Genomic DNA, 19046 nt, shown 5'->3' with positions numbered 1-19046 from the left:
CGCTATGGGGCAGTGGGTCTGTGGTGACCCCCAAGGTCTGGATCCCCCATGAGCACCCTGCCCATGCACTGGGGTGAAAGTTGGGTGCTGGCAGAGACCCACCATGGACCAAGCCTGGTGCTAGGCCGGGTTCTAGACTGCTTGCTGGGCCAGGCTTTTATCAAAGAGGTCTCACCAGCTCCATCTTAACTTGGGATGTGATGTCCCATGTCAAGGTCAAGTGCAATCAGAGCAACGCACAGGGCTGGGCAGGATGGAGTTGGTGTGAGGGACAGCTGTGGCTCTCCAAACCCAGGAGAAGCCAGGACCAGGCCAACAGTACCATCTCCTGGCCATGATGAGGCCTGCGATGGTGGGATGAAGGCCAGGAAAGCTGGGTGTAAAACAGGGGTTGTGCACAAGGGAGGACAGGGGGGTGCACGGGGTGTGTTTCAAGAGATCTGGGATTGTGCTGATCCTCTCACACATGGTACTGAGCTGCAAAGAGGGAGCCTAGTCCTGGGTTTTGGGGTGCTGGAGGTCCTGGTGCAGGCTGGTCATGGTTGTCCTTGCACCAGTGATACCAGGAGGACAAGGTATCTGTGCTCACTCCTCTTCTCAACCCCAGAGATGCCTCTGGAGATGGTCGATCAGCCTGAGTACCTGTGGTCCCTTGGTTGGGGGACTTGATGGCGCTCACCTGCTCTTTTGGGCCAGACCTGCACGACTCAGCGCTCATCAGGTGGAACACTGTGCTCAGTTTTGGTCCCCGCTGTACAGAAAAGATGTGGCCAGGCTGGAGACAGGCAAGAGAAGGGCCACGAAGATGATGCAGGGACTGGGAAAGGCTGAGAGAACCAGAGCTGTTCAGCTTTGAGAAAAGAACGCTGAGGGGAGAGCTCAGCACCATGCTCCGGTATTTAAAGGTGGCTACAAAGAAGATGAAGATGCCCTTTGTACAAGGAGTCCCGTGGAAAAGACAAGGGGCAATGGGTACAAGTTACTGCTGGGAGATTCCAGATGGACACAAGAGGGAAATTTTTCAGGATAAGAACAAATAGAATAATCATAGAATCATTTTGATTGGAAAAGACCCTCAAGATCAAGTCCAACCATAACCCACCCCTGGCACTGCCCCGCGTCCTGAGAACCTCATGTCCGTCGGTCCAGCCCTCGAGGGATGGTGACTCCACCTGGGCAGCCTGTTCCAATGCCCCACAGCCCTTTCCAGTGATGATGAGGCCACCTCCATGTCTTCATTGCTGCAGGTTTGACCATGGCTCTTCAACAGCCATGTTGGACATCTCCTGGCAGAAGCCACTTGCTTTCTGTTCCTCCCATGTCTTCAGCAGGAGAAGTGGATTCCCTGCTCCAAGTTGGAGTAGAAACTCCTTAGAAACAAATAAACAAACAAAAATAATCCATATTCCATCCACGGCATTAGTTTTCCCTTCCCAGAGGAACGCTGAGGAACGCTCTTCTCCTCCACTGCTCTTCTCTTGGTGTCCGCACACACCATATCCCAATTTTTACCCGTTATCTAATCCGTGTTTTCCTCGTTACACAGACTCTGAGCTCACACGTGTCCCTTGGGACCCGAGCTGAATGCCTCCGAGCTGCAGATGATAAGCAAACACCAAGTTATGTATAATCAATCCCTTGATGAGCTATTTACCATGTGACATTACCAAAATATTTCTGTTTTGGAACTATGTTTATCTTCATCTGTTTTCCAAACTCATCGCAGCCCTGAAAATCCATCCAGGACTCCAGACATGAGCTTTATGCTCTATAATCCCGTAAAAATTGATTTACCTACAGAAGCAGCTGATTTACCCACAGAAGCCCCACATTTCTTGTCCTCCTCGTGGCTGAACACATTTAAAGCGTGTGTGAGGAAGCGATGGACTAAATGAGGAGTGGAGTTAAACCTGGAACTCATTACAGCCACCGAGAAATTCGGCAGCACTGAAAATAGAAATCCAATCTCGGCATCTCGGAGGCAAAGGAATTAAGGTCCTTCCATCAAGACTCTTGGGTTGACCTTCAGTGCAGCCACATGACTCCAGAATTGCTCTTCAGATCAGAAGGGGAAAAATGGAAGCGTGTGATGTCCTGCTTGGGTGTTTTCCAATGATTTGAAATTAATTAAGACAAAAATCCCTAAGTCTGAAGTCAACCTTAATATATATATATAAAAATTAGCCCTGGGCACATGTTGAAGATAATTATTGGAACGCGTCATTTCTAGAATGCTTTTCTAAGGATTATTACAGCCACCACGTAATTTGAATTGGCAGGTAAAAGCCTCCACGTATCATAAGTCCAACACCAGAAAAATGGTGAGAGGAGACGTGAGAGCGCAGGGAGCTGGTAGCACCAGACACAGAGGTGGTTAAATGAAGAGAGAAGTTGGTGATGGAGGAACATCAGTGCACCTGTCCCTCAGCAAAGCTCCCCGAGCAATGCGGGGTGTCCTCACCTCCCATAGGGCATGGCCAGGTCCCAGCCAGATTCTGGGGGGGTCAGGATGCTCGTGGTGGTCACAGGAGCTGAAGAACCATCACCCCAAGGTGCAGCACCCAGGGTGGGTTATAGAACCACAGAATACCAGGCTGGAAGGGACCACAAGGATCATCTGGTCCAACCTTTTTTGACAAAAGCATGATTTAGGCAAGCTGAGTAGAGGGAAGGCAAAACGTTCTCTAATGCAGCCCAGGCCACCATTCACCTTTGCAGCAAGGGCACATTGCTGGATCATGGTCAACCTGGTGTCCACCAGGACACCCAGCGCTATTTCTGCCAAGCTGCTTCCCAGTGGGTGTCCCCCAGCACATACTGGTGCCTGGGGCTGTTCCTCCCCAACTTCTTGTTGAAGGCGAGGGGTTCCCAAAACCCAATTTCCACCCAAGTTGCCTCCTTAGAAGGTTGGAGGTCACAGAACAGCTTCTGGACCCCCTCCAGCCCTGCTGGTGCCACAGTTGTCCCAGAAAGGGTGGTCCAGGTGGGGAGAAAACCTGGTGCCAGCTCCTGAAGGGTGGACACAGCTTGGGCAACTCTTTCCCACATCTCCCAGAGATTTTTTGGGGGAAAAAATGAGCAGCACAAGCAGTGCAGAGATCCTCAGTGCTTTATTGGTGAATGTCGACCCCAGGTGGCCATGCAGACAGGAGCACTGGCTCCTTGCTGGGGACACCAGGCACGGCTGTCCCCACACCAGTGCAGGGACACCGTGGGACACCAGAGCTCATCCACAGGAGAGGATGCTGAGGTCTGGGTCTAACCCCATGCTGGTGGGGTCATGGTGGGAGCTGCTGGAGGAGGTTTCATCCCCATTGCTCCCTGCTCCTCTCACACCAGCTGCTCTAGGTGGCCCTGGGCTGGGGTGGCACGGCCACGCTGCCACTTGTCTCTGCTTCTCCTGTGGCCACAGAGCTCCCATCTTCCTCCTCCTTTTGGTCCACCAGCTCCGAGAAGCTGTGTCCTCGTTGGGGCAGAGACCCAGAGGTTTGGTCCTCCAGGCTGCAGCCCAGCTCTGCTGGCAGATGGACAGAGGGAACAGTGAGGAGATAGCAGAGTTCAACCTCCTTCCTCTGCTGGAGGGACATGTGGCACCCATGGGCCAGGTCTCGTAGGGATCAACTCTGGATCACACGTGGATCCCAGCACTGATGGGTGGGATGTGTCTATTCCAAGGCTGCAGTGATAGACCCTTGGGGATAAGGATGGAGAGGACCTTGGAGCAGTAATGTGACACTGGGGACAGGTCCAGGTGTTTGGTGGCACCAGGTTGGAGCAAAAGAGGGAGAAGCTGTGCAGGAGCAGGAGTTGGGGGTGGCAGAGCAGAGGATGGGTTGGTGGGGTGCACAGGGGATAATGCATTGGGGACATCACCTTCCTCATCCTGACTCTCCGACACTTTCCTCTCCGGGTTCTGGGACAGCAGGGTCAATCTGTTGAGGGCCAGCAGAGCTTTGCCTGTTTTCTGGAGAGAAGAGGAGCAGCACTGAGCCCCACCAAAGCCATCCCCATCCCCACATCCTCACCATCCCCCTGGTACCTGCCACTTCCGACGTGTCAGGAACTGCTTGATCCTCTCCTTGGACAGCACCTTGGTGCTGCTGGGCTGGGGCTGCTGCAGCCAGGGGTGCAGCAGAGCCCCCGCGCTGGACAGACGGTGGCTGGGGACAGATGGGGTGGTCATGGGGGGCTGTACCACCTCAGCAATTCGCATGGCCACATGGAGCATCCCCTCTGCCAAACGCATTGAGCATTTTCCCCCCATCCATCCCTCTTGGCACCCCAAAACCCAGCCCAGCTCTGACTCCACAGCCACCTCCAGGTCCTACCGGGGATCCTTCTGCAGCAGTTGGCAGATGAAGTCCTTGGCTTGTTGGGAGATCTCCGAGAAGGTCTCCTCCTCAAAGTCCCACTGGGCAGCTGTGATGTTGCTCAGCGTCTCCATGTCGTTGTCCCCTTGGAATGGGGACTCCCCGCTCAGCCTGGAGAGGTGGCACGAGGACATCAGTGACAGCTCAGCCCTCTCCAACCCAACCTGCTGTCCCCAGAAGGCCACTCACAGGATGTAGCAGATGACGCCAACACTCCACATGTCCGTGGTGAAGCCCACGGGCTCAAAGGCGACCACTTCAGGAGCCATGAACTCGGGGGTGCCGTACAACACCGTCACGGGGGTGTCTGGAGCTGTGGAGAAGATGGAGACCCTGGGGCAGGTGTCCCGCTGGGACCTCCCCAGGACAAGTGTCCTCCTGGGACCCCCTCAGGGCAAGTGTCCAGCTGCACCCCATCCATGGGTGGATGAGCCCGTGTCCAGGTGGAGCTGCCCGCTTCCAGGACCCATCGCAGGTCTTGGTGATCTCCTAGAGCACCTCTGGGTGCTGGGCATCCACAGGGCTGGGGGTGTCAGATGTCCCCACCTCAGGGGCAGAGCTGGGGACATGAAGGTTTCCCCAGAGCATCTTCAGGTCACCAGGATGTGCCCTGATCTGATGCCACAGGGGTGACCATCCCAAAAGCATGGGCAGGAGGATGTCCAGCTCCTTGCTTACACACTCAGTGGGATCATGTCCCTGTGATGGTGACAGTCCCTGCCCTGGTCCCCTAGGAACCCCCATCCCCACTTACCCAGCTTCTTCGCCAAGCCAAAGTCGATGATCTTGATCCAGTGGCTGCCTGGGCTGACACAAACAATGTTCTCGGGTTTGAGGTCGAGATGGATGACAGCCTGGCCGTGCATGAACTGCAGCCCCTCCAGGATCTGCCGCACATACTGGGTGCTGCTGGGCTCCGTGTGCTCAAAGTCATCGTCCACGATGCGCTCAAAGAGCTCCCCGCCCGCCACGCTGCGGGAGGACAAGGTGCTTGGGACCCCACTGGGATCTACCCGCCCAAGGAGGAGCAGCCCCGCTGCGGAACCCAGACTTGGTGCTCTGGGAGGGTCTCACCACCCATAGCTCCAGGGCCTGCAGGTTCTCCGTGTATCCTCCATCCCATGTTGAAGGGAGCCCTCCCCATCTGCCGCACCGAGTGAGGACAAGGTGATGGGGCCCCTGCTGCAGTCCACCAGCCCCAAGAAGACGCAGCCCCACCATGGAACCCACAGTCATCATTCTGGAAGGGTCTCACCACCCACTCCAGGGTCTGTAGGTTCCACATCCATCCTACACCCCATGGTGCAGGGACCTCTCCCCACCTGCCACACTAGGGGAGGACAATGTCTTGGGGACCCTGTTGAGGTCAACCAACCCAAGGAGGAACAGCCCCACCAGGAAACACAGGCTCAGAGCTCTGGGAACACCTCACCGCCCATATCTCCAGGTTCCTCATCCACCCTATGTCCCACTCCACCACCCCACGGTGCAGGGAACCCTCCCCACCTTCAGTGCTCGTCCTTGCAGGGCCCAGCACTGTCCCCACCACCCAAAGCCATGACTCTGCCCCCCTACTCACTACTCCATGACCATGACGAGCTCGGCGGGGTGCTGGAAGGCCGCGAGGCACTGCACGAGGCGCGGGTGATGCAGTAGGTTCATGAGCTCCACCTCGGCCCGAGCCGCCTGCTTCTCCTTGGCCGTCCGCGTCCGGAAATATTTCCCAGCACGGATTTTGCTGGTGGCTTTTTCCTGCAGCCGGTAGACTGTCCCAAATTTCCCCCTGGGACAGAGCGAGGGTGAGGGACGGAGGAGCCACCACCACCCCACAGAGACAGCCACCCCCAAGAGATGGGGACATGGGACCCCCACTTACTCTCCCAGCTTCTCCAGCTGTGTGTACACATCCGAAACCTTGTCCTGGGTGTTGATGACCACATCGCAGTGTTCAAAGGTCTCCTCGTCTCCTGGGAGGGATGGGGCAGGGTGGTTCATGCATGGATCCCTCCTGCTTTGGGGACCAGCGCCTCTGCTTCTCTTCCAGTATTTATCTGCCCACCCCCAGTTCCATCCAGTCTGACCACCCTCCCCACACAGTGTGGATGGGACCTGGGAGGGACACGGGGACAGGAGCTCCTGCAGCAGCCCAGCACCCAGCAAATCAGGGTTTGGGGTGGAAGGTGCTTTTAGAATCAAAAACCCAAGTGAATTGGGGCAATTAAACAGTATGGGATGCAAATTAGTGCTGATTTTGGTGGGTCACACCAAGACTAGGGTCCCCATGCAAAGCCTGTGCCTCCCCCAGCACAGACCAAAGGCTCAGCTGTACCTTCTGCCTGGGACATGTTGGTGCCAACAGCTCCTTCCCAGGTGCTGGTATGGTCAGGACGGTGCTGGATGTGTCCGCAAGGCTCCTGGCAGCCTGCACTGGGACAGGGGGACAGAGACAAGCGATGTCCGTGTGTCTGCTCCCCAGAGCCCTGCACCTTGTCCCTGCCACAGGAGACCACCAGCATCTCTCCACCTCCCCACCCAAGAGCTGCCATCTCCACAGGCCCACAGACACCCAGCAAGGAGCTAAACTCCATTTTAAAGCAGGTCCCTTCTCCCCAGGTGGGGAAACCACTTGTCAGCAGCAACTTGGGCTCAAAGCTGCTGTTTTTCTCATGCCCTGTCTTGCATCAGCCAGGAAATCCCCAGGAAAAGCCCCATTTCAAGGGCAAAGGACCTGTTTCCTTATGCACACCCCCTCCCCGCTCCATCTATGCAAAGGACACAGTGATGACACCCAAGGGTGCTGGGCAGCAGCACCCAAACCCCAACAGCCGCAGCACTGACCTGTCACCGTCCTGCCCTGCCCCAGGCCACCAGCAGGTCCCCGATCCCTCCTGGTCACTGCGGAGCCACCGCAGAGCTGGGGGGGAGGAAGGGGCGATGCTGGGGGTCCAGGACCACCAGGAACACACAGATGGGGACACCTTGGGGCACAACCGGGAGCATCCCCCCCGCTGCGGTGCTGGGAACAGCCTCGGCTCTCCCCTCCCTTTCCTTCCCAGCAGAGTTTCCGGACTTGAGGGGTAAACAACCACCAACATCATCACATCCCTCCCCAAAGCAGGTCTGGCATCACGGTCCCAAACCCCCCAACACCCCATTTGGCACCACACAGGGAGGTGACACAGGGGCTCAGCCAGAAAAAACCCATGAGGGGACTGCAGAGACCTGACACACCTCAATACACAGCAGAGAGCTCAGCCCTCCCAGGACAAATCCAGACTTTGAGCCTTCTCGGGAGATAAATCCCATCCCCAGGCACATCCCTCCCCCGCCCCACCCATGGGTGGGTTCCCACAGAGGGGCTGAGCACCCACACCTGCTCCCCCCCAGCTCCACCTGCAGCCAATATCCCACCAGAGCCATCGCTCTCCCCAAAACCCGTCCTGGGATTTGGGCTTCCCCAGGTGAGCTTGGCTCAGGGGAGCAGGTTGTAGCAAAACTCCACCAAGTTTAGAGGAGTTTTTTGGAACAAAAATGGGGTTTTCCAGCATTTCTCCCCCAAAAGCGGGACTGCGCGGTCACCCTGGCAGTGGCTACACTGCCGTGCCTCAGTTTCCCCTGCTTTAAAACGCCGTGATTTCCCCCTGGAGCTGCCTCCAGATCCGCAGATGGGGCAGTGACACCATAGGGGGACCCATCCTTCCACATCGCGGCCCCCCCCGAGCAGAGGGGCTGTCACCCTGGCGTTACCTGCTGTGCGGAGCTGGGTCTCACGGGTGACCTGGGGCTCTGCCAGCGCTGGCAGACATGTCACTGTCACCGCCGCTCCTGCGCTCGGCACAAAGTCCACAGCCGCCGGCAGGGTGTCAGGGACAAGCGTCCCCAGCGCCGGGGCGGTGGCAGGGCCACCACCGCCGTCCCTGTGACCTTGCCCCCAGCCGGGGGTCCCCGCGGGTCAGGGATGCAGCGGTTGCTCCCGGCGTGGTGATGCCGGCAGCGCGCTCAGCTCGGCCCGCGGGGATATCGACTGCTGGGGACGTTGGTGACAGGAGTAGGACACGGCGATGGGCTGGGAGGGGACAGGCTGGGTGACGATGGGGGATGGCTGGTCACATCCTGCCCGCGGACGGGGACGCAGACCTGGCCAGGGAGATGGCGGCACCGCCGGCTGTGGCTCCTGATCCTAGTCGGGCTCCTCGCTGGGGCAGGATGGGGACATGTGGGTGACACCGGGCTGGTCACAGTGCAGGGGGAGGGCAGGATTTGTTCTCAGTGTGCGGGGGGGTCCCAGGAGCCACTCGATGTGAGCGTTGGCCTGATGCTCATGCTGGTGCCGAGCAGTAAAAGTGAGCAAAAAAAGGGCAGGAGGGGAGAAATGATCTGGAGCATCGGGGGACCAGCGCGGGGGTGGCAGCACCTGCTGTCCCCGCGGGGACACACCGGGAGCCAGCGCTCGGCCGGAGGGCGGGTCCCTCGGGAGCTGCTGCCCATCCTTGTCCCACCCCTGTCCCATCCCTGTCCCATCCCTGTCCCACCGCTGTCCCACCCCTGTCCCATCCCTGTCCCACCCCTGTCTCATCCCTGTCCCACCCCTGTCCCATCCCTGTCCCATCCCTGTCCCATCCCTGTCCCACCCCTGTCTCATCCCTGTCCCACCGCTGTCCCACCCCTGTCCCATCCCTGTCCCATCCCTGTTCCCACCCCTGTCCCATCCCTGTCCCACCCCTGTCCCATCCCTATCCCATCCCTATCCCATCCCTGTCCCATCCCTGTCCCACCCCTGTCCCATCCCTGTCCCACCCCTATCCCACCCCTATCCCATCCCTATCCCATCCCTGTCCCATCCCTGTCCCACCGCTGTCCCATCCCTGTCCCATCCCTATCCCATCCCTATCCCATCCCTATCCCATCCCTGTCCCACCCCTGTCCCATCCCTATCCCACCCCTATTCCATCCCTGTCCCATCCCTGTCCCATCCCGGTTCCCACCCCTGTCCCATCCCTGTCCCACCCCTGTCCCATCCCTATCCCATCCCTATCCCATCCCTATCCCATCCCTGTCCCACTCCTGTCCCATTCCTGTCCCATCCCTGTCCCACCCCTGTCCCATCCCTCTGGCACCAGCCGAGGTGGAGACTCACACGGGGCCATCCCGGTGACACCAGCCCGGAGTGCCCGGGGCTGCCATGGTGACACCTCGGCAGCGACACGCCACCACCATGGGCTGCACCCGGGCACTCAGGGGACATGGGGCAGACACGGGAGACCTGGTGGGAACCCAGGGACATGTGGGGATACCCAGAGGACCAGGGGACACCCAGAGGTCATGGGGACACCCGAGGGACCTGGGGACAGGTAGGGAAGCCCAGAGGACATGGGGACACGTGGGGACATATGGAGACTCGGGGGACACGTGTGGGCCCCAGGTGATCCGACCGAGGTGACCCGGGGGACGGGGCCACCCACGGGCTGTGTCGCCTGGGGGCGGGGCCGGTGCGCACGCGCCGGGGGCGGGGCTAAGAGCGGGAGCGGGGGCCAGACCGTTGCGCAATGAGGTGGGCGGGGTCATAGCAGGCAGTGGGCGGGGCCAGATGTGCATGTGCTGCGGTGGGCGGGGCCATACCAGGCAGTAGGCGGGGCCAGGCCGTGGAGCGGGAGTCCGACTCTGGCGCCCCCTTGTGTTCGGGACGGGGGGAGCAGTTCGTACTGGGAGCACTGGGAGATGGGAACTGGGAGACGGGTACTGGGGAGATGAGTGCTGGGAGATGGGTGCTGGGGGACGGAGAAATGGGTGCTGGACAGTGGGGTGCTGGCAGATGGGTGCTGGGATGCTGGGAGCTGGGGTGCTGGGTGATGGATGCTGGGTGCTGGATGCTGGGAGATGGGGAAACTGGGATATGGATGCTGGGAGCCAGGTGTTGGGCACTGAGGTGCTGGGAGATGGATGCTGGGCGCTCAGGTGCTGGGCACTGGGATGGGTGCTGGGATGATGGATGCTGGGAGCCGGGCGCTGGGTGGCCGTGGGTGTGAAAGCTGTGCCAGTGCTGGGGAACGTGTCACATCAGCTTCAGCCTGAAGAGAGAGACAGAGCAAAGCAAACTGTCCCAGGTGACAGCGGGTGACAGGCTGGGCCTTCTGGTGCCCTGGGGGCAGCACCAGGGGATATGAGGGCAGCCAAGGGCTCCCAAAGGCAGAGTGCAGGCAGGGGTGCAGGCAGGGCTGCAGGCAGGGGTGCAGGCAGCGGTGCAGGCAGATGTGCCGGCAGGGGTGCAGGCAGGTGGGCCCTTCATCATGAGAAGGACATTGAAATACTGGAGCAAGTGCAGAGGAGGGAATGGAGCTGGTGAGAGGCTGGAGCACAAAAGTGATGGAGCGGCTGAGGGACCTGGGGGGTTCAGCTGGAGAACAGGAGCTGAGGGGAGACCTTCTGATCTCTGAACTGCCTGAAAGGAGCTTGGAGCCAGGGGGGTCGGGCTCTGCTCCCCAGGAACAAGCGCCAGGAGCAGAGGAAACGGCCTCAAGTTGCCCAGGGGAGGTTGAGGTTGGATCTGGGGAACAATTTCTTCCCCAAAGGGCTGTGGGGCGTTGGAACCGGCTGCCCAGGGCAGTGCTGGAGTCACCAGCCCTGGAGGGGTTTAAAAGGCGTTTAGACGAGGTTCTTAGGGACATGGGTTAGTGGTGGAGTTGGGTTATGGATGAACTTGATGATCCTGAGGGTCTCTTCCAACCGAAACTCTTCTGTGATTCTATTCTATGATTCCAGGGCAGGGCTGTGTGTCCCAGCTGTGCCACCCGCTCCCCAGCCCCAGTGCTGCCCACAGTGCCCGTTGACCTGCAGCAATGCAGGGACAGGCAGGTCTGGGAGCTGGGCTGGGGGCTGTTTGCCAGCGTTGGGCTCCCCTGGCTCCACCTCTGCCCCAGCACTCGGAGTTTTGCTCAAGCGCCGGCCGGTCCCAACACGCAGCTCCCTGCCGCATCCAGCCTGGCTGCCGCTCTGCTTCACCCGCAGCAGCGCAATCCTGCGGCTACGGCGTGAAAACCCCCCTCTGACTGCAAATCCAGCCCCAAAATTGCTCTGGAAGGAGGCACCCCCGCTATGTCACGGGTTTAAACCCAGCCTGGGGTACTACTGGTTCCTGCAAAGCCTGGGGGCAAACCCAGCCCAGTCTGCCGGCCTGCGGGAGGCCAGTTCTGCAAGATGAGGGTTGTAAAGTGACAGCTGGTGTCCCCAAAATGTTCCTGAGAGGTGTGGAAAGGGCCACAGCACCCAGACTGTTGGGTGCCATGAAGGGCGGGAGGACCCATGGGTGGCAGATGGGTCGGTGGCTGCTCCCAGATTGCTGAACCGGACACCCCGGGTATGGAGGGGCTAAGACACAAAAACCCCCGGCACCGGCCATGTGGGGATCAGCCCTGCGCGGGGTTTCTGACAGATCCTCCAGCTCCCCCGTCCACCCTTGACAACGGCACCGCCGGGACCTGAGCCCCCCCAGCCCGGGGACCGCAGCGCCGCTCAGGATGGGACTGCAGTGCCGCTCAGGATGGGACCGCGGAGCCGCTCAGGACAGAATCGCGGAGCCACTCAGGATGGGACCACGGAGCTGCTCAGGATGGGACCGCGGAGCCACTCAGGATGGGACCGCGGAGCCGCTCAGGATGGGACCACGGAGCTGCTCAGGACGGGACCGCAGAGCCACTAAGGATGGGACCACGGAGCCACTAAGGATGGGACCGCAGAGCCGCTCAGGACGGGACCGCGGAGCCACTACGGATGGGACCGCAGAGCCGCTCAGGATGGGACCGCGGAGCCACTAAGGATGGGACCGCGGAGCCACTCAGGATGGGACCGCGGAGCCACTAAGGATGGGACCGCGGAGCCACTCAGGATGGGACCGCAGAGCCACTAAGGATGGGACCACGGAGCCGCTCAGGATGGGACCACGGAGCCGCTCAGGATGGGACTGCAGCACTGCTCAGGATGGGACCGCGGAGCCGCTCAGGATGGGACCGCAGAGCCACTCAGGATGGGACCGCAGAGCCACTCGGGACAGGACCGCAGAGCCACTCGGGACAGGACCGCGGAGCCGCTCAGGATGGGACCGCAGAGCCACTCAGGACGGGACCGCAGAGCCACTCGGGACAGGACTGCAGAGCCGCTCAGGATGGGACCACAGAGCCACTTGGGATGGGACCGTGGAGCCGCTCAGGATGGGACCGCGGAGCCGCTCAGGATGGGACCGCAGTGCCACTTGGGACGGGACTGCGGAGCCGCTCAGGATGGGACTGCAGAGCAGTGGGAGCAGTGGGGTTTTGACTCCAGATATTCCAGCCACCCTGTGGGCCACCAGGGCCAAAAATTAATGGCACATTGGCAATAAATAACGGCAACCTCGCTGTTGCTCCTGCTGTGTCATGTACGAGGTGGACGGGGCCGGGCGCTGGCTGATTCGGCGCATGTATGTGGCTCGGTTGCGCTGGGACGGCTCCGGGCTGGGAGATAAGTCCAGCGCCCAGCAAGGTGTGTGTTATCAGCATGTCAGGCTGCTCCCCTGCTCCTGCAAACGCCTCCATGTCCCCACCCGGAGCTCGGTTGTGGATGTTGGGGTCCCACTATGAGGACACCCGTGACCCAGGGGCTGTGGTCGGGCTCTGAGCCTCTGAAAGCACAAAACTGTGGGAAATGGGACACGCGGGGAGGCAAAACCCCTTGTGCCAGTTGGGGACCGTCTGCTCCTCGAGTTGCCAATGTCACAGCTACCGAGACCTCGCTCCTGACACAGAAAACCCCCCAAAATGGGGATCCTGTGCTTTGTAGGGGTGTGTGGGTACCAGGAGCTCCCTGTGAACTCCGGGTGTGAGGAGCAACAACCATGTCCCCTGTGAACACCTCAACACCTCCCCTGCTGTGGATGAGGCACTGATGTCACCAGCCCCACTGGGTCTCTGCAAAGGGGGTTTCTGTCCCCCTCTGCCCCTCAAATTGTACTGGGACAGACGGAGCGGAGAGGTGGATTTTGAGGTTTACCAGCCCAGGAAAAACAACTCTTTTTTTATTTCTGTAACAGCAGGATTGGATTAAAAAAACTGCGCAGGCTGATTCCTGCATCGTTCCTCCCAAAATTGCACCAGGACACGTCCCGGGCCCCATGAGAAAGGATAAACCAAAACATCTACCCTCATATGGAGAGCCTCTTTTTTCACCTTTATGCAAAATGTATTGCTTTTGTTTTGCCTTTTATGCATCCTGATCCCCAAAATACACATTATTGCCTCACATCGCCCTGTCTGTTCCAGTATAAGTTGGGGAATGAGCTATTAGAGAGCAGCGTAGGGGAAAGGGAGCTGGGGGTCCTGGGGACAGCAGGGTGACCATGAGCCAGCACTGGGCTCTTGTGGCCAGGAAGCCAATGGGACCTGGGGTGGGTTAGAAGGGGGTGGTCAGTAGGTCAGAGAGGTTCTCCTGCCCCTCTGCTCTGCCCTGGGGAGACCACACCTGGAATCTTGTGTCCAGCTGTGGCCCCTCAGTTCCAGCAGGACAGGGAACTGCTGCAGAGAGTCCAGCGCAGCCACCAAGATGCTGCAGGGAGTGGAGCATCTCCCGTGTGAGGAAAGGCTGAGGGAGCTGGGGCTCTGGAGCTGGACAAGAGGACACTGAGGGGGGACTCATTCCTGGGGATCAAGATGGAAAGGGGCAGTGTCAGGAGGATGGAGCCAGGCTCTGCTGGTGACAACCAGGGACAGGACAAGGGGCAATGGGTGCAAACTGCAACACAGGAGGTTCCACTTAAAGATGAGAAGCAACTTGTTTGGGGTGAGGGTGGCAGAGCCTGGCCCAGGCTGCCCAGGGGGGTTGTGGAGTCTCCTTCTGTGCAGACATTCCAACCCGCCTGGACACCTTCCTGTGTAACCTCATCTGGGTGTTCCTGCTCCATGGGGGGATTGCACTGGATGAGCTTTCCAGGGCCCTTCAACCCCTGACACTCTGGGAGTCTGTGATCCTGTCTGTAACATCCACAGCTCAGCCACCAAGGAGTCACCAGTGCCAGGGGCAAGACTGGAAGTTTGGGACAAGATCCAAGGGAGACACTTGAAAAAGCTCTTCGTGGACTTTGCTCTTGGGGTCTCTCCTGTCCTTGGGGTCCAAGATGGAGCTCAGAGTCGCCCTGGGAGCTGGGAATGGGCAGAGAGGAATTTGGGGTGAGAATTATCACCTCAGCTCATTCCCATAAAGAGAAGCTGCTAAATTAACGTAAAATTTCCTTTACAAAAGACGTACCCTCCATTGGCAAATCGACATGGTGAAGTCCTTCTTACCACCTGCAAACTGAAGGGATATTTTTCAAGTTTTAGATGCTTCTGCATGACGACAGACGGAAGATCAAGTGATACACTGTTCAGCAGCAGAGTGCTTGGCTTGTATTTTAGCCATTAATAGAAGAAACTAATCAGTTATAACTAACTTCATACTAACCTTATGATTACGCAATTATCTTAGTATAGATGTATGTTACAAATTGCCAAAAATTGTAATGAGTTTGCAATAATTATGTGAATATGAGCAATGCAAGAGCGTCCAGTCACTGCAGCACTTACGGAGGATGAAACCCAGTGCTCCCCAGCGCTGATGAAATAAAGAACGTCACTTAACCGTAGAATTGACTTTGCTGTTGAGTTTATTTCTCTGTTTGACCCAAAGGGGAGACGTGTCTGCTAACTGTGATCCATTACTGATAATTGTGATCCATTACTGCTAATTGCGATCCTTTACTGATAATTGTGATCCATTACTGTTAATCGTGATCTGCATCTCCCAATCGCCGTCCGGGGCCGGTTCTGATGCAGGATCGGGCTGTTGAAGGGTTAAGCACCGGAGGGTTGGACCAGAAGGCCGGGCCTAGAGTTCGGTACCGCTGCAAACCGGGCAGCCCCCCGGAGCTGGCGAGGCCACAGCCCGCAGTGCCCGGCCCCTGCAAGGCCCCGGCCGCGTTAGGGCCTGCGGGAGCGCTCCGCGGCGCGGGCCTCGCACCGGGTCCGGGTCCGGGTCCGTCCCCCGGGCCCCGCGGCGGGAGCTGGGCCGAGCCGGGGCGGGTGGCGCTCGGCACCGGGCCGGCCCCGCTCCGCCCGTCTCCATGGCAACGCGCTCACCCGGATGCGGCGCTCGCCGCTCAGCATCATGGGACAGCGAGTCTGCAGCCGCCCTGTCCCCGCGGCCCCGCCGGAGCGCGGGACTACAACCCCCACAAGCCCCCGCGGCTGAGGCGCTCCCGTACGAGTCTCGTTTCCATTGGCTCCGCCAAGCCCAGCGGCAGCAGCACGGCGGCTCCTGATTGGCGACAGCGCGGCGGGGCCGAGGCACCGGCGATGGCGGCCGAGCGGGCGGTGGGGGAGCGGCGGCCGCCGCCATTTTGTGTGTGTGGAGCGCGGCTCCGGGCAGCGCCGCCCGCCGCGGAGGGGCCGGGGAGCGCCCGGGGAGCGCCCGGGGAGCGGCAGGGGGGCCGAGCCGGCAGCGCGGGGCGGCCCGGCCGGGCCTCCCTGTCCCCGGGAGCGGAGCGCGGGTGTCCCCGCCGGCCCTGAGGTGGTTGGCGGCGCCGCTCCCGCCAGCGCCCGCTCCCCCTGTCAGCGCTCGGGCGGCGCGGGGAGCGCTGGCCCGGCCCGGGGCGGCACCGCGGGCTCGTCCCCGGGCTCCGCGGCCTCTTCCGGGGCCGGTGCGCGGGGGGAGCCCCGGCCGGGCCCTCCCGCCTCGGCCTCCGCGGGGTCCCGGCGCTGCCCCGGCGGCCCCTCCGCTCCGTGTGACCCGCCGGGCCGGGCCGGGCGGGCCGTGTGGTATTTGTTACCAAACCCACCTCCAGACAGTGTTTCCGTGGAGCCCGAGCGGGGCCGGTTGTGCCCACGGGGCTAAAACGGGGAAAGAACAGCGCAGGTTTATCTCAAAAGCGAAATTGGGGTTCGGAAACACGTTTCCTGGAAAGGGCGGGAGCTGCTGGTTGTTGTCGCGCCATCAACAACGTACAAAAAAATAACCCGGCGGATTTAATCCTTTTGTTGGGGATCCGGGGGATCCCGTGGCCGTGACCTGTGCCCGGGGCGGGCGCGGAGACAAAAGCGGGGCCGGGGGGGCAGCTCTGGGGGGCCCGTGGGGACCCGGAGCCGCGTTGTGGGAGCGCGAACGCGGCTGTGGGAGCAGGGGCTGCGGGATCAGCAAAGCGGGGCTGCGGGATTAGCAAAGCGGGGCTGCGGGATTAGCAAAGCGGGGCTGCGGGATTAGCAAAGCGGGGCTGCGGGAACGGCAAAGCGGGGCTGCGGGAGCGGCAAAGCGGGGCTGCGGGATTAGCAAAGCGGGGCTGCGGGATCAGCAAAGCGGGGCTGCGGGATTAGCAAAGCGGGGCTGCGGGAACGGCAAAGCGGGGCTGCGGGATTAGCAAAGCGGGGCTGCGGGATCGGCAAAGCGGGGCTGCGGGATTGGCAAAGCGGGGCTGCGGGATTGGCAAAGCGGGGCTGCGGGATTAGCAAAGCGGGGCTGCGGGATTGGCAAAGCGGGGCTGCGGGATCAGCAAAGCGGGGCTGCGGGATTAGCAAAGCGGGGCTGCGGGAACGGCAAAGCGGGGCTGCGGGAGTAGCGAAGCGGGGCTGCGGGATCAGCAAAGCGGGGCTGCGGGATTGGCAAAGCGGGGCTGCGGGATTAGCAAAGCGGGGCTGCGGGAACGGCAAAGCGGGGCTGCGGGATTAGCGAAGCAGGGCTGCGGGATTAGCAAAGCAGGGCTGCGGGATTAGCAAAGCGGAGCTGCGGGAACGGCAAAGCGGGGCTGCGGGAGCGGCAAAGCGGGGCTGCGGGATTAGCAAAGCGGGGCTGCGGGATTAGCAAAGCGGGGCTGCGGGATTAGCAAAGCGGGGCTGCGGGATTAGCGAAGCGGGGCTGCGGGATTAGCAAAGCGGGGCTGCGGGATAAGCAAAGCGGGGCTGCGGGATAGCGAAGCGGGGCTGCGGGATTGGCAAAGCGAGGCTGCGGGATTGGCAAAGCGGGGCTGCGGGATTAGCGAAGCGGGGCTGCGGGATTAGCAAAGCGGGGCTGCGGGAACGGCAAAGCAGGGCTGCGGGATTAGCAAAGCGGGGCTGCGGGATAGTGAAGCGGGGCTGCGGGATAGCGAAGCGGGGCTGCGGGAGCGGCAAAGCGGGGCTGCGGGATTAGCAAAGCGGGGCTGCGGGAGTAGCAAAGCGGGGCTGCGGGAGCAGCAAAGCGGGGCTGCGGGAGTAGCAAAGCGGGGCTGCGGGAGTAGCAAAGCGGGGCTGCGGGATAAGCAAAGCGGGGCTGCAGGAACAGCAAAGCGGGGCTGCGGGATTAGCAAAGCGGGGCTGCAGGAGTAGCAAAGCGGGGCTGCGGGAACGGCAAAGCGGGACTGCGGGATTAGCAAAGCGGGGCTGCGGGATAGCAAAGCGGGGCTGCGGGAACGGCGAAGCGGGGCTGCGGGAGTAGCAAAGTGGGGCTGCGGGATTAGCAAAGCGGGGCTGCAGGAGTAGCAAAGCGGGGCTGCGGGATAGCGAAGCGGGGCTGCGGGAATAGCGAAGCGGGGCTGCTTCCTGGGCAAAGGGGAAAAAACCTAATAAAAAAACCCCAAATAACTAATTTTTTGTGTAGGAGAACGATAGCCGGGGAGTTTTCTCGCTGCCGGTGAGCCCAGGCTGAGCTCTGGCTGAGTTTCCCTCAGCGAGCGGCTCGGCCGCGGTTTCTCCCCTTTACAGATAATGCCGGTTCATCCCCTGCTATTAAAGACTCAGTTTCAACGTAAAACAGTGAGATTTTGGGGTCCACTGGTGTAAGAGCAGATTGTGCCATCAAACGTGGACCCTTCCAGTTCAAAACTGGATTATTTCACGTTTCTGCGCTTGCTGTTTTTATGAAGAATTTGCTTTGTTTTGACCACTCTGCTGATAATTTTGGATTCCCGTGTTGCTTTATTAGGCCAAAGATCTGATTTGCAGTAGGTGTTGCCAAACTCCTTGTGGTTCCCCCTGTTTGTTGGGGGTTTGTGGGGCGGGAGGAGGACGGAGGGGCTGATCCTCGCTTTGCTGTGTTGCAGATGGACCCGAACGGGCAGCGTTTGGGCGGTGAAACCGTCAGCCGTGCCGCGGCGTCTCCTCTTGTCGTACCTTTGCCACGTGAGAACGGCCGCGACGTCCCGAGCGGCGCTGCGGGTATGTCCTGGGAACGCCACGCTAACGAAGTTAAACGCAATTAGCTGAGTCGTGGGCAGGACGAGTGGTACTGTCAGTCTTTGTAAGACCCAGCACACCGAGCAGCCGGGTTTAACAGAGCTCAGGACCTGCGGGAAGCCCGGCTTTGCCTTTTATTTTTTGGGGCAGGATTTGGGTTTTGCTTCACATTGCGGCGTTAACAGGTTTTCACCCAAACTAGTTCCTTTGTTTTAATTTCCTTGCAGCCAGCGGTGTTTTCAGGGACCCAGTGTCTGCGCTGCCTGTGCTCACCGGAGCAGCCGGGATTAAGGCTGGAATTAAAGCTGGGCAAGCCTAAAGTGGGCGCAGGAGCGAAGGGATGTTCTTCCAGGTTTGGGGGCTGTGCCCTCAGCTTGTTAATGCAGCGCTGCCCCCGCATCAGGAGGCACTAATTGCTATGGTTTAGTTTGTTGAGCTATGTTGAGCTCTAGGCCCAGCTTTGAGCAGCTCC

At 60.1% G+C, this 19046-nt stretch overlaps 1 protein-coding gene across 1 annotated transcript; it reads right to left on the bottom strand.

Moving 5' to 3' along the window:
- Nucleotides 1-3344: 3344 nt before the first annotated feature.
- LOC308049851 (myosin light chain kinase, smooth muscle-like) lies at nucleotides 3345-6715 on the bottom strand (the record flags this gene model as incomplete). Its single annotated transcript, XM_080359721.1, has 9 exons — nucleotides 3345-3517; nucleotides 3874-3964; nucleotides 4040-4160; nucleotides 4329-4481; nucleotides 4560-4683; nucleotides 5125-5342; nucleotides 5950-6153; nucleotides 6247-6337; nucleotides 6700-6715. 9 exons carry the CDS (start codon nucleotides 6713-6715, stop codon nucleotides 3345-3347), a joined length of 1191 nt encoding a protein of 396 aa, XP_080215847.1.
- Nucleotides 6716-19046: the final 12331 nt, after the last annotated feature.

Source organism: Nesoenas mayeri, assembly GCF_963082525.1.
Source record: "Nesoenas mayeri genome assembly, chromosome: 26".
In the NCBI taxonomy this organism is placed as follows: Eukaryota; Metazoa; Chordata; class Aves; order Columbiformes; family Columbidae; genus Nesoenas; species Nesoenas mayeri.
The sequence above is the reverse complement of the archived record's forward strand: the minus strand, read 5'-3'. Positions and strand labels throughout refer to the sequence as shown.